Below are 15,917 nucleotides of genomic sequence, written 5' to 3'. Positions count from 1 at the left end.
TCTGGAGCTATGTGATCTAGGTTTAGTTACATTAGGGAACAGCTGGGAAATGCTAGCACTACTAAGGCTCTTACACTAATATGTAATGTATGAAAAGTTAATGATCAGAGGCTGGCCATGATCCTGTGTAGCAGAGGGAAATCCTCTGTTTGAAGGTTTGTTCAGGTCAGTTTCAAGTTAAAGAACTAAAGAAGAGGAGCAGAGGCCTTGAGTTTGCTTATTTGCAGTTAATGCTTTCACACTACACAGTTTTGGCACTATGAGTCCAATTTAATGATTATGTTTCCACTCTATGAAATTAAGAGATTTGCAGTTTAGAGAGGGTTGTTGTTGTTTTGTTTGTTGGTTGGTTGGTTTTTGTTTAGAATTCTCAGCCAGAGCATTCTAGTGACTTTGCATTTGCCATGAAGTCAATTTTGACTTACAAAGACCCTATGAAAGGGAGACCTCCAAGTTCCTTGGACATCAACTGCCCTGCTCAGATCTTGCAAACATAGGGCTGTGACTTCCTTGATTGAATCCATCTCCCTCTAATGTGTTCTTCCACTTACCTTATTGTCTTCCACTTTATCAGACATTAGTCAGTTCATCTCATTATATGTCCAAAAGGCATATAAACTCAGTTTAGTCATTAATGCATTTAGTGAGAGCTCAGGCTTGTTTTTCTATAAGACATTCATTTGTCTTTTTAGCAGTTCATGGTATTCACAGGATTCTCCTCACATAGAAATTGGAAACATCATGGCCTGAATGATTACACTTCAGGACCTTATCTAGTTTCTTCATGATTCCCTTTCCCAGTCTTAGTCTTCTTCTGATTTCTTGACTGCAGTCTCCATTTTGATTAATGGCTGAGCCAAGGTATAAGGAATCTTTAAAAATTTTAATGTGCCTTACCAAACTACAAAGCCCAGGATTCCATAGGATCCAGTTACAGCAGTTAAAGGAGGATCATAGTGCTATAATAGTATCTTGTGAAAGAACGCCAGGTGTTTTGTGTGCTCCCACAGTCTGCTGTGTTTCTTACTTGAGTTGTCCTCTGCCGCAGCATTGTTCTTAAAGCCTTACTGGTACCAGTGCTAGTTTTATTCTGAGGCCAAATTGTGTGTGTGTGTGTGTGTGTGTGTGTGTGTGTGTGTGTTTAAAGCAGTTTAAAGGGGAGATACTTAAAATTGTCTGCCAAAGACCTCTAGTGCCTCACCAAATTGCAAATTCAGAATTCCACAGGATGTGGGCAGAGCAGGTTAAATTGAAATCATAGTACTATCATAGTGCTAATTGAGTGGTGTGAAAACAAACATGCACACGTAACTCAATCACATTCTTCCTCACTATGGTGAGATTTCTGCATTTCTAATTACATTTTAATAATTATTTCTGTGTTTGCCTCTACACATCTATATTAGCAAATGCTAGGCCTTTGCACACCTAGCTCCTCCTCATTACCTTCTTTTTTGGTGCTTCATTTTCTCTTTATTGGTAAGGCACAATTAACCTTTGTGTCTATCAACAAATAACAATACCCCAAATAGCTGGCCATACCTAGCACCAGGATGCAAATCCTTTGGTCTTCTAGATGTTTATGAACTGCATGTCCCAGCAGCTTTAGCTAGCACAAGTTGTAGTTCAACAGCATCTGAAATACTGGATAATTCCTACTCTTCACCTAACAGGATTAGCATGTGTGTAATAGCCTAACAGTCAACTGGTATGCAAATATCCACTCCTGGTTAGTGTCTGTTCTTGTGCTCCTTCTTTACACATGCTCTTGTACTTCTAATTTGGTAGAACAGCACAAAACCAGGTATGAAGAAAAGTTCAACAGCACAAAACCAGGCATGAAGGTCATGTATATGTTAGCAAATTATTTGTTAATAATGGCACAGTTCCTTCTGCCTGTCAGTAAAACAGATTAAATCAATTTCTGGGTTCCTGCTGGAAAGCTATGTTAGCATAAAAATAGTTGTGCAATCAAAGATGGAAGTTTATCGCATGGGGGTTAAAACGTTCCCCGATGCGTCCTAACGAGCATGAGTGCGAGTGCGCGCAGAGCGTGATGGGAACCCGATGGGGCCCAGAACGTGACTTTACCGCACAGGGAATGCCGCCGCCGAGCGTTCCCATGGCGTTCCCATCTGGTTCCAGAGGGCGCCATTTCTGGGAACGCGTTTGGAAATTGGACGCATCGGGGAACGTTTTAAACCCCATGCGATAAACTTCATGATTTCTCAAAGGTTGTACAAGTGCAGTCTCTAGTGTGTTGTTTTACAAGCACACACAACACAGCCCCCTCTCCCACTTTTGCCTGTGGATAAGTGGGGACTACCTGGCCATTGTTCAAATGGTGAGACCAAAGTGTCCACTATACAACTGGATACTTAACTGTGGGATCCAATACAACTATACAAGCATATATTTACATTACATTAAAAGTGCACAGGATATTGGCCTTTATATGTAAATTTCAGTGACACTCTTTTAACACTTGCTGTTGTTGTAGATGTGCAAGGTGTTCCTATTGCACTGTTCCTTTAACAATGGAGGCCATGTAAACCACATAGGAGTTTATTACACAGGGAAAAATTGGAAGTTTAAAATGGCCAGTACCTATTACTAACTCACAATTGTGCAAATGGTTTTCACACACAAAGCACTGTTGTCCCATGCAGAATCTGAGATCAATCTGCACTTGTGCACAAATGCGCAAATGGTTTTGACACTGCAAGGATTCCAAGCTCTTAGTATTTATAGTAGTCCTAGTAAATCTAGATGTTTTCTACCACTTCTCAATCACAAAATGTGATCAGCTCACAGAATCTGTGCAGGACTGGCCTGTTTGGAGGTCATGGTACAAGGTGTTGAGGTGAGAGGACAGACACAGCCCAACCACTGCTGTCACTCCTCTTAGATCTGATTGTACTTCTGCTGCTTCCTCCCTGTCACTGCCACCATTTTCTTCTCCTATCCCAGGTCTTTTCCAATGTTATTTTAATGTTCCTTCTCCAGAGTGAGGTTTTGTGCGTGGGGTGGCAACAGATGCCTCTTGTGTTGTCATGGCACAGATAAGCTCCACATCCTTGACCACAATTATCTATTCACAATGCTTTTATAGAGCATGGCATTTGGGGCCAGGTTGTTTAGAGCAGTATTGGCTGTCTTGCTTCCAAAGTAGAAAGTTATTGTCAGAATTCTCCAGCCATCCTCACCTCCTATTGCTTTCCAGAGAGTCTTGACAGCTGCTTCCCTTCTGCTGCAAAAGTGCAGATTAATAATTATGCATTGTAATTAGTACTTTCCTGACAATGATTTATACTCACATTTAAGTGTCCGAACTGGATCAATCTTGCTGTGAGTTTGACCACCGTTGCCACAGAGCCACAGAGCATGGTGAAACTTGAGCAAAGGTCTAGGATTTGCAGTGCCAGATGGTACCATTCATAATGCAATGGGTCCTTGCACACAGAAGCAAATTTGCCATAAGGAAAAGGGAAAAGGACTGCATAGCCCAGGTAATTTGTACCTGAAACCCCAGCAAAAGAGTAGTAGCAGTAAGGGCCGAGGAGGAGAGAGGCAACAGCAATAACGCCTTGGATTGGAGAGGTGATGATATTCAAGATGCAAAAGGTAAAGCTGGTTTCCCACTGCAATTGAAACAGAAATGTATTATCACATTTGGCACTTATGAAAAACTATGGGCAAGCCACACTAGTTTCACTGTCAGATTGTTCTTTAGCTTCTTCCATTGTGAATATGAAGAAATTTGCAATTTTTGGTAAATTCCTTATAAATCACTTGAAAGGAAATTCTCTTGCAGTTTTAGAGATTTGAGTACTGGACTAGGAGTCTTGAGAGTCCAGGATTCAAAGTCCCACTCAGCCATGGAAACCTACTGGGTGACCTAGGCCAAGTCACACACTCTCAGCCTCAGAGGAAGGCTAGGTAACCCCACCCCACCCCCCGAATACGTCTTGCCAAAAAACAATAAAAAAACCACCAGATAGGGTCACTATAAATAGGAGTCAACCTGAAGGCACATAAAGCAAAACCAACAAACATTGTACAGTGGTACCCCGGGATACGAATTACCCAGCTTACGAATTTTTCGGGATACGAAAAAATCCCATAGGGATTTATTGTTTCGGCTTACGAAGGTTTTTTCGGGTTACGAAAAAACCTCGGCGCTATTTTCCGCCACCGGAGGGCAGCAGAGAGCTATTTTTCCATTAGCGCCTATGGCAATTCGGCTTACGAAGGTTTTTCGGGTTACGAAATTAGCCGCGGAACGAATTAATTTCGTAACCCGAGGTACCACTGTATTAACAGGAATTGAAACCAAGGACCTTATTGCACACACCTTTGTCCCCGATCTAGACATGGGCAGGAGATGTGAGTGGCCAAGTGAAAATGCATTTTATCACATGCCATACTAATCACGCGGCTGAGCCCTGATTGGGTACAACTTAGCGCTGGGCAATGGTATGGGGCCACCTTCAGGATAGTATGTCATGCAATAAAATGCGTCCCTTGCCCATGGCCAGATCAGGGGGGAAAGCGTGTGCGATAAGGTTCCCAAGACGTCAAAGAATTAAGCACTCAGAGTCTGAATGGAAGAATTTGTCAGTTTCTACTTTCCACCAGTTCATTAAGGGGGGAAAAACTCATGTTCTTCCCATCAAGAATGTATATTTTAAAAAATGCAAATTATGGTAAGACCTTAGTTCATTTTTTTAAAAAATGATTGGAACTGATATCTTTATTTTGCAGAAAAAACTGGCTAGAACTAAAGAGCTCTCACCCAACCCTCGCCTATGCAGCTAAAACAATGGACTTCTGTCATTCTGCCTTTAAGAGTGATGATAGTTTGTAGGCAACAGTGGGTTTTCTGGTATTCTATGCATGCTAAATTTAAAAGTATCCTAAGAGTACAAACAGCTCTGAAGGGATGGCCTCCAGCCGCCCCTTCTTCAGCCGGATCAGGGCAACGGCAACCACACACTGCGGCCCTGATCTGACCTTTCCAGGACGTAAAAAGGAGCTGCAAAAAATGGCTCATTTTTGTGTTCTAGGAAGGGTGCCATAGCTGCAGCGCCATGGCTACATGGCACTCTTTTGGCACTGCATCATATGGATGCAGCTCCAGAGGAGCACCGTGACACCGCACGCTGTGTGGAGCAGTGCATGTCATCATGGCATTCTGGGGGCGGAGCTGGGGCATGAGTCAGGGAGATGCTACCCCCAACTCTGCCCCCAAGCTGGCCCAAAGTGCCGGTCTGTACAGGGCCTGAGACATCCAAAGACTGACAATGACAATGACAGTTTTGCTTTTATTGGTTTAATTTTTTGTTTTCCATTCCCCAGCCTAGTCATCGCTTGCCTAATAGGGAAAACCTATTGTTCAGTTTTATATTTCTGTAGAAATATAATCCACAGTTCCCCCCTTTCAAGAGGAAGCACAGCTGCTATTCTTCTTTAGTGTCTTTGGAATCTGCTCACCTCCCACCCAAACCTGGATGTCAGGAACACCCTTGTTGCTGCTGCTGTTGTTGTTGCTACTGCTGTTGTGTGCATTCAAGTAATTTCTGACTTATGACAACTCTAAAACAAACCTAACATGGAATTTTCTTTACAAGATTTGTTCAGAGGAGGTTTGCCATTGCCTTCCCCTGAGACAGAGAGCACCGTGACTTGCCCAAGGTCTCCCAATGTGTTTCGTGTCCAGGTTGGAAATGGAACCCTAGTCTCCAGAAAGCCCAACCCCCAAACCATTACACCACAATGGTTCTATTACTATTAGAGAATATGCCCCCATTTTACCCACTTCTAAGTAAACCTAAATGGGGTTGAACTACAAATGTGAAACCAAGCCAATTTAGTTTGGACACATAACTCAACCCCTGCAGATGCAAAATATAAGGGATACTATGCCCATTACAAATCAATTTCCACAAATGTGAACATTCACTCACATTCATGAACTGATTCTGACTCTCATGGGATACATAAGAAGGCTACTTTTTTGGACTACAGTGGGTCCTTGGTATCCCCTGGGGTTTGGTTCCAAGAATCCCCATGGATATCAAAATCTGTGGATGCTCAAGTCCCATTAAATGCAATGGCATAGTAAAATGGTGTCCCCTATATAAAATGGCAAAATCAAGGTTTGGTTTTTGGGATTTTTTTAAAAAATATTTTTTCAGTTTGTGCATCCATGGATACAAAGCACTGTGTGTACAAGAGAGGCATTTCCACATGCTGATCTTGGTTTCTATAGCTTTTGCTGAAGCTTTTGTGGATTCTTAGGCAAACTACCTTCAGAGAACCCTTTTTCTTAAATAGTTCCAAATTGTTGTTACCACACTTCACTTTCCTTCTCTCTCTGAGACCAAGCTACACTACTGCTGAAGGATCAGGAAAGCTAGCTTTTTTTATTGTCACCTATAATTAGTTATTTTACTGTGCTAGTTTTTTATTTATTTAAATTTATGCAAATTCTGGGATATAATATGCCTGCATTATTATTCTGTGTCACCCTGAAAACTACCAGGTGACTAATCAAATTAGGAAAGGAAGAAAGATGATAAAAGAGGAGAAAAAGGAATACAGATTTGCATAAAGCTTGGATATTCTAAACTATGAATATATTACAGATTTCGAAATTAATAGTGAAGAAGGTGATAACTGAAGAAATCACTGTTTTTCCCTCTCATCTTTAAACTAAACCTAGACCAAGCAGTTCTTAAACTGAAGATCCCTTCAGTTAGAGGATTGGTCCCTGAAAACCCTTCAGAGAGAAGGCTGTCCTCTGCAAAGCTGGACACAAGGCTGCACTGTATTTTGTATTATTCATATTTCTTTTCTTTTCTTTTTTATCTTGGTACTATGTTACGTTTGCAATTTGAATTTATTTAATATTGTTTTGTTTGTGTAATTTTGCTTAATGTTTAATGATGATTGTATTTTAGTTAAGGGATGAGGGATGGAATTTTAGTTTGTATACATTATGTACTATTTAGGTATTTTATTTATATGCTTATGTAAATCATTTATGTATTATGTATTTTTATGTAATTTTGCAAACTGCTTTGATCTTTTTGGAAAGGCGGTATATAAATTTGTTGTTGTTGTTGTTGTTGTTGTTGTTGTTGTTGTTGTTGTTGTTATTATCCTAATGGTGAGAGAAGGAGATTTCTCTTGCTCCTGTTACTATTCAGACACTTGCCAGATCAGCCCTGTCATTGGCAGAATGAAATAACTACAACAAATGGCAGATGCAGGGAGCTTGGATGGCTATCCCCTTCTTTTAAGCTGTGTGTTTCAGACAACTGGCCTTGTGTGCCTTAGGCCAGCCTACTGCTCTTAGCTAATGTGAAGGATGCTATCTTATCTCCAATGGTAGGGTAAAGCTCACTGCTCAGATTGTAAAACTCAGCTTGTATTTTGGAGCTTGCTGTTTTGTTTGGATGAAAGAATGGGTGAAGATGAGAAATAAAAGACTGTGAAGTCGAAGGCTTACATAGCCGGCATCTATAGTTTTTTGTGAGTTTTTCGAATTTTGTGACCATCTTCTAGAAGAGTTTATTCCTGATGTTTCGCCAGCAGCTGTGGCTGGCATCTTCAGTGTCTAATGTCCAGTGAGGGTTTCAGTTGAAAGAGGAAACATCCATCCTGGCCAAAGGAGGCAACTTTGCAGGAACTGCCACCAGAATCCCAGTTGAAGACATCATTGCCTAGGTTGAATCCGCCTTCCAACATCTCTCAGAGGAGGAAGCAGAAGAGATAAGAGGCGAAACAGCAAGGATTCTGCACAAGGCAAAACCACCTCCCAGCAGCATAACAAAAAAAGAAAGAAAAGATTAAAAGGGTTTAAAGATTAATGTAGTGGCCCTCTGTATCCACAGATTTTTTATCCATGAATTCAGTGATCCATGACTTGAAAATATTTTAAAAATATATAAATTCCAAAAGGCAAACCTTGATTTTGCCATATTATGTAAAGGACACCATTTTATTGTTCCATTGTACTTAATGGGACTTGAGCATCCACAGGTTATGGTATTTATGGGGGGTCCTGGAACCAAACTTTGGAAGATACCAAGGGATCATTGTATTCAATTAAAACTGGAACTTTTTCTGTTGGGTATGATAGATTAACAGTTGGAAAGTTATCATGGTAGATTATTTCAGTATATGACCACAACAACAAGATTTCTGTATGTTCAAAGATGGAAGAAGTCAACACTACCTGCTATGAAGAAATGGTTGTTGAAATGTACTAACTGGTTTGATTAGAGAAAGTTCGTTTGTGACCTGTTTTAAAGACTGGAAACCGGTTATAAACATTTTGTGAAAAAAATTATTTGGTAACCTCTGTTTTTGATAATTAGAAAGAATAGGTCATTGAAAGAAGATAATTTACTGTAATTTGTTAGTGAGGGAGGAATGAATAACTATATGTATATATAACCATCAAAAGGAAGATTAGAAATAACTTTTCTATTATTTTTCATTCTTTACTTTTTTTTCTGTAATTTTTAAAAATGTATTTTAAAACTTTTAATAAAAATGCTTTAAAAAGCAATAAACCTCATGACACAGTTCTTCCACCCAAATATTTTTGCAAAAAACACTAGAAAAAGAGGGTTTCAAATCTGAATCTGAGTTTGCTCTTTTGCATGAACAGAACAACAGACAAAATAGAAATCGTGGGCTGGAGTATGTTGTGGGGAAAAATAATAGTATATATATTTTTTCAAGCATTCAAAGTTCTTACAGGTGTTTTAGTCACTTGTGTTTTTCCAGAGAGGCAGATGCACCCAAACCTAAATGTGCAAATTTTCCATGTGGCTCATTTGGTGAGGATGGCATTCTTATTTATGCATTTTCCATGTATCAAAGAAGCAGAAATATGTCTTCTTTAAAATTCCACTGGTTTGATGGCTTTTATTGGTTCTTACAGCATTCCCTTCTTTCAAGTCAGGAAATATCTCTGAATCCTGCTTGGTCTCATAAATCTGGTAGAATGTTTTAAACTGTGCCTGCTATGAGTCTTGTATTCTTTATCTGATCCCCAGCTTAAGGCGGGGGAGGGATGCTTATTCTTCTTCTTGACTCTATGCTTGGAATAACTGCCTGCCTACTGCTTAGAATCTGACACCATATAGAATAACCAGATAAATTTACCAGGTATCTCTGTGTCCACTGTTTTTCAGCCACAGCAACAAGTACACCTGCAATAACAGCCTGTAGACAGAGGAGAAAGCATATGGTTACACATCATAAAGTGTGCAGTGTTAAAATAGTCCTTTGTTCTTGCTGATGTTTTTTGCAAGCAACGTTTTTTTAAAAAAGAAAAAAAATGCAAGGAAACAGATACACCAGCATCAGAAGAGCTCTCTGTATAATGCAAATAAAGGATCTAGTGAAACATTTGGCATTCTAGAAATTAAAAAAGAAATCTAATACAGTTTACTCATCTGATATTGAGGTCAGCTAATCCCGGTGAGTTTTAAAATAATGAGATATAGACATTGGTTCTAATTTTATACATGTGAAGCTGATGGTTCATGCTATGTGCCTTCAAGTCACTGATTTATGACAATCCTAAGGCAAACTTATCTTGGCCAGATTTCTCCAGAAAAGATTTATCATTCCCTTCTTCTTAGTCTGAAAGAATGTGACTTCATAGAAGCATAGTTGGAAGAGACTACAAGGGCCATCCAGTCCAAACACCCTGCCATGCAGGAACTCTCAGTCAAAGCATCCCCGACAGATGGCCATCCAGCCTCTTTTTAAAGACTCCAAGGAGGGAGACTCCACCACTCTCTGAGGGAGTGTGCTCCACTGTCAAACAGCGCTTACTGTCAGGAAGTTCCTCCTAATGTTGAAGTGGAACCTCTTTTCCTGTAGCTTGCATCCATTGTTCCGGGTCCTATTTTCTCAGCAGAAAATAAGCTAGCTCCCTCCTCAACATGACATCCTTTCAAATATTTAAACAGACTTGCTCAATGGGGTTTCATGGCTGAGTGGGGATTTGAACTCTGGTCTCCTGAAGTCCTAGTCCAACACTCAAATCACTACACAATGCTGGCTCCTAACATAGGGTTACATAGTAAAGGGTTACATATTCCACTTATTGGACATATTCATATCTCATCTTCTTCCATGAGCTCAATTGGCAGACTTGCCATCCATGGATATAAGCATCCACAGACAGCAAGCCCCTGTTTTCTTAATGATGCTGCATGTGCTGTGCTGCCACTAAGAAAAATGGGAGTTGAGCATACATGGATTTTGGGGTGGGGTGGTGGAATGGATCCGCCACAGATACAGAGGTCCGACTGTATATGGTTCACTCCATAACATAGGTCAAGCAGACAGCAAGACAGAGAGATTGGTTAATAAAGAGTACAATCATAGAATGTTGTTACCTGAGGTCTGTAATGACTAGAGCTTAGAAAAGTGTGTGTGTGTGTGTGTGTGTGCCTTCACTTTACCTATCAACTTATGGTGACCCTATGAATTTAATCAGGGTCTCTTAGGTGCGGTACAGAGTGCCAAAAAGAGGTGCCGGGGAGGCACCTCTCCTTGCTTTGCAGCAGCGCTGTAGTACCCAATTTGTACGTTGCTGTTGTGCAGCAATAAAGGAGTGTGCAGAAGCAGCTCCTTTTTTGTGGCACACTTGCACCATGCCAAAGTGCCAGCTATGACACAATGACATGCCAGTGGTGCAGCACTGTTTGGACGCTGCGCTGCTGGCACGTCATCGCTGCATGCACCATCTGGATGGTGCTGCACATCTGCGAGGCACCCATGACATGCTAGGGTTGCAGGGTGTCTGCACGCCCCGCCTCCGAGCAACCCTAGCACGTCATGGGCACGCTGCAAAGGACCTGTCTGTACCGGGCCTTAGACAAGGAATACTCAGAGATGGTTTTGCCAGTTGCTTTCTGGGAAATACTGAATACAGTGCGCCCGCGCCATACGCGGGCGCGCCATATGCGGCCTTGAGCATACGCGCTCAAGCCACGGCACGTGCACAGGGTGGAAGGGGCGGCGCATCCCATTCAATTGAATGGGCGCTTGCGCCCTGCGCGCGCCCATGCCGCCGCGCCACCGCGCACGAGCCCCATTGTTTCCAATGGGGCTTGAGCATAGGTGGAATTCGCCTTACGCGGAGGGATCCGTAACGGATCCCCCGCGTAAGGCGAGGACGAACTGTAGTTAATTTCTATTTGTCTTAAGTGCTGCACTGCCATAAAGTAATTCTGGGTGCAAATTAGCTTTTTCACCATATTGGGAGACACTTAGGCACTAGAAGCAAAAGAAAAGGGAGACAGAAGCTCAGAACCATGAATGCTACTGTCCAATAATTAGTGTACATGGATAAAGAGATTTACTACAACAATCAATTCAGAGAAATAGAATCTGACAACAAAAAAGGAAGGACAAGAGACCTCTTCCACAAGATCTGAGAAGTCAAAGAGAAATTTAAACCAAAGGTTGAGGTGCTCTACAACCAGAAGAGGAACATAATACATGACCACGATGGGAAAAAGATGATTGGGACAATACACAGAATATACTATTAGATCTGAAATAGTTCCTCCCGACTTGCCCCCTACCACTAACCTCCTGGTACCTTCTACTAATAAACTCTCTGGGTTTCCCCCGTTTCTCTGGATGAACTCTCTAAGCTGCTAAATTCTTCCAAACCTACTACCTGTTCTCTTGTTCCTATTCCCTCCCGTCTCCTAATCTCTATAGCCCCTTCTCTTCTGCCCTCGCTCCTCTATATCTTTAATCTCTCTCTCTCTCTATGGGTTCCTTCCCTTCTGACTTCAAACATGCTCTCGTTTCCCCAATTCTGAAGAAACCCTCTCTCGACCCCTCCTCTTTATCTAGCTATCGTCCAATTTCTCTTCTTCCTTTTCTTTCTAAGGTCCTAGAACGGGTCGTTTATTCTCGCTGTATTAAGTTTCTTGAAGCCAACTCCATCCTGGACCCTTTCCAGTCTGGCTTCCTCCCACGGCACTCTACAGAGACAGCCCTCACCAAGATCTCAAACGATCTCTTGTGGGCCAAGGCAAACGGCCTCTACTCTATTCTCATTCTTCTTGATTTGTCTGCGACCTTTGACACTGTTGATCACTGTCTCCTGGTTGATTTACTTTCTGACCTTGGGTTCTCCAACTCTGCTCTCGACTGGTTTAAATCTTACTTGTCAGACAGATCTTTTGCAGTGGTCACGGGTGGTCAGACTTCGTCCTCTGTTCCCCTATCTGTTGGAGTTCCCCAGGGCTCTGTCTTGGGTCCCCTTCTGTTCTCTCTATACACACTGTCCCTAGGTAAACTCATCAGTTCTTTTGGTTTCTCCTATCATCTGTACGCCGACGACACTCAGCTGTATCTCTCCACCCCTGACCTTTAGACGGGGCTTGAACAGCAAGTTTCTTCTTGTCTGACTGCCATCTCTCAGTGGATGCGACTTCGGCGCTTGAAGCTCAACATGTCTAAGACTGAGCTTCTTGTCTTTCCACCTAAACCCACCCTTCACTATTCCTTTTCTGTTTCTGTCGACGACACTTCTATTCAACCGGTTCATCAAGCCCGCAGTCTTGGCTTCATTTTTGACTCTTCTCTGTCATTTATTCCCCAGATCCAGGCCACCGCCAAGGCCTGTAGATTCTTTCTCCACAACATTGCCAAGATCCGTCCATTCCTCTCAGCCTCTACTGCCAAGACTCTAGTCCATGCCCTAGTGGTTTCGTGACTAGATTATTGTAACCTCCTTCTAACAGGGCTTCCTCTTTCACACCTCCATCCTTTAATCTCTGTCCAGTATTCAGCTGCCCTTATTGTCACATCCGCTCACCACTTTGACCATGTTTCACCTCTTTTATCCTCCCTTCATTGGCTCCCCTTCCCCTTCCGCATTCAGTACAAGCTTTTTTATTGTCTTTCAAAGCGCTCCATGGATTGGTCCCTCCTTACTTATCTGACCTTCTTTCTCCTTACATTCCTACTCGCACCCTCCACTCTGGTAGTCAAGGTCTCCTGTCACAGTGTAGGACTACCACTGCCCCCTCCCGAATTCGTCCTTTCTTGCTTGCTGCCCCTTACTCCTGGAACCTTCTTCCCCCACATGCACACTTCATCACTTCCCTATCCAGTTTCAAAACTGGGTTAAAGACTATATTGTTTAGAGAAGCATTCCCAGAGGTGAGCCCCTCTCTGACCCAGGAAGCCTCCTTTTAAGCATCCATTAAGAAGCCAAGCCCTTCCTCCAGTCCATCTGCCTTGGTCCAGGCCTCGGAGGTGGAGAAGAACTGCTGGACCTGATCCCATTTCCCACCACCACTCCCTTCTCCTTTTGTGTCGTGTCTTCTTAGATTGTAAGCCTGAGAGCAGGGAACCGTCTAACTAAAAGATTGTATGTACAGCGCTGTGTACATTTACAGTGCTATATAAATAAAGGTTAATAATAATAATAATAATAATAATAATAATAATAATAGCAGCTATATAAAAATGTGAAAGGTCTAATGATACATGGGAAGAAGAAACTTATGAAGATGAACCCCAAAGTTTGGAAAGTGAAGTGAGAGCTGCATTCAAAACAATTGGGGGGGGGGAATTACCAGGAACCGATGACATACCAATAGAACTGCTACAATCCACAATGACAGAATCAAGTTCGGTTCTAACTAAAATCTGCCAACAAATATGGAAAACAGAGCAGTGCCCCACAGATTGGAAGTAATATATAAATTCCCATCCACAAGAAGTGAGGCACAAAAGATTGCAGTAATTACAGAACCATTGAAGTAATTTCCCATGAAAGAAAAATCATGGTCAGAATTCTGCAGCAAAGACGCCTACCATATATGGAGCAAGAAATCCCAGAGGTGCAAGCAGGTTTCAGGAAAGGAAGAGGCACAAGGAATCGCTTTGCAAACATACAATGAATAATGGAGTGCACCAGGGAATTCCAGAAGAAAATCTGTATGTGCTTTGTTGATTACAGCCTTTTTGCCTTTGGAATTAGAGATAATCCTGAAACCAGACTGAACACATTGAATTCCATACTAACATCATAGACAACCCCAAAGTCTGGAATTTTCACTTCTTACAGTTTTAAGTTATTTGTTTGCCAGACAAAACTCTTGAGCTTTGATAAGTGCATAGCTTTTGACTGGGTTCCCTCCTGCATTGTTCTAACACTTAGATATTCACGTTCATGGTCATTTACAGCTACAACAAAATAGCACTCTGAACAGATTGCTTAGGAGACTAAGCCTGAAATTATAATCTTGGCACCACCCTACCATAAAAAATTTCCCATGAATAAAAGCAGAAACATCTGGAGTCACGAGTGGCTGTTGGCAAATTTATCAAGGAAAAAAACTTGCAAAGGATCCGGGAGAGTCTCTAGCCAGAACAAATAATACAACAAAATAAGAACATTGTGATGAGCTATTGTAGCATGCAAAGAGGGCCAAACCCTGTTTGCTGTCTGCTTTTCCAAACCAAGACTCCCTCAATTTACACATGTGGTGGAGGGAACAAAGAGAAACAGAGCAGGGAGGGATTATTTCATCCCTCCTGGGCCAGCTCCAGCCAGATAGTTTAAACTATTAGATGATCACTTTCCACTTTGCTTTAAAGAATCTGGCAAGGAATCTTAGTTTCTGTCCCAAAACTTTGCAAAACTGCAATTTTGCAGAAGTTTGATTGTCACTCTTGCTCTTTTCTCCCAATTCTGCCATTTTGTTTTCATCTCTGCAAATCACACTTTTGAAATATTATGAACTACAGCCCAGCAGCCAATGCTTTGGATGGATAGTTCGAAACAACATATAATATTCAGACTAATCAGGCTAATTCTTTATCTCAGGCACAAACATACCTTGTTTTTAACCTCTCCATCCCAGTTTTCTAATTTTTGTCTTCCCTCTACCCTATACATCTAGATCATGTCTTGTTCCTTTCTAAGGATCCCTGCCTGTCCTTCACTGCTGCCTAAGAATGGGAAGACATCTCAGTTCTTCTCATTCCCACATTCAGTTTTTTAATGTGAGAATCTTCATCCTCGATATGAAGAAATTTACAAATTTGCAAAGATAAACTGAAATGAATTTCCTCCCCATCTGCACTATCCAAATTCAATAACTATAGCTATTCCCAGCATGGAGAGGCCAATACTATGTGCTTGTCTGCTAAAGAGGTATTAAAGCGAAGATGCCTCATAGAAGAAAGAGAGGGCAACCCTAATTCAGCACTAACATGCTTGAATACTTAGACTCAAAGCCCAAAGTTTGGAAGAACAAATTTGTCAGTTTTGGTTGCTCCCACATTTGATTCTTTTCCTCCAGAAAGGAAAGCCTTTCTGTCCAACAAAGCGTCTCTAACTGAGGTTACTGCCATACTGCAGAATTAATGCATTTTTTTTTCTTTTTGTAAAAATAAATTTTATTAGTTTATATATTGTAAAACATGTTCATACAAATACAAACAATAAAATTAGATCAAAGCATCAATAATAGAGCAGAGGCAAAACAAAGATATAATACAAAGATACAATATTTCACAAAACTACAAATCCCAGAATTCCACAGCATTGAGCCATGGCAGTTAAAATGGTTTCAAGCTGTATTAATTCTTTTGAGCACTAACATGGAATTATAGGTCTAGAGTGTGCTACAACTAAAGAACGATCTAATTTTATAGCTCTATTAAGAACGAATTGTTGTTGTTGGCCAGAATCCTGTATAAGAATCGGGTCTTCATAAGTGGAAATTATGTGTGCTGGGATTGGAATTTTGAAAATACACAACATCTGTATCCATAGAGGGCTGCTTTATGTAACTACATAGTAGAACATGTAAAGGGACCATTGTGCAACAGGAGTGATGCACATT

General features: G+C 41.4%; 1 protein-coding gene across 1 annotated transcript in view; it reads right to left on the bottom strand.

Moving 5' to 3' along the window:
* The window catches only part of TMEM212 (transmembrane protein 212), a 36,477-nt gene that overhangs the window by 11,750 nt on the left and 8,810 nt on the right, over nt 1–15,917 (bottom strand). Inside the window, exons 2-3 of the mRNA XM_042459697.1 lie at nt 9,181–9,240; nt 3,318–3,641 (exon numbers count right to left, since the gene is read on the bottom strand). Coding sequence (XP_042315631.1) covers nt 3,318–3,641; nt 9,181–9,240 — 384 coding nt within the window. The remainder of the gene's footprint in view (nt 1–3,317; nt 3,642–9,180; nt 9,241–15,917) is intronic.

This window comes from Sceloporus undulatus, chromosome 3 (assembly GCF_019175285.1).
Source record: "Sceloporus undulatus isolate JIND9_A2432 ecotype Alabama chromosome 3, SceUnd_v1.1, whole genome shotgun sequence".
Classification (NCBI taxonomy): Eukaryota; Metazoa; Chordata; class Lepidosauria; order Squamata; family Phrynosomatidae; genus Sceloporus; species Sceloporus undulatus.
The sequence above is the reverse complement of the archived record's forward strand: the minus strand, read 5'-3'. Positions and strand labels throughout refer to the sequence as shown.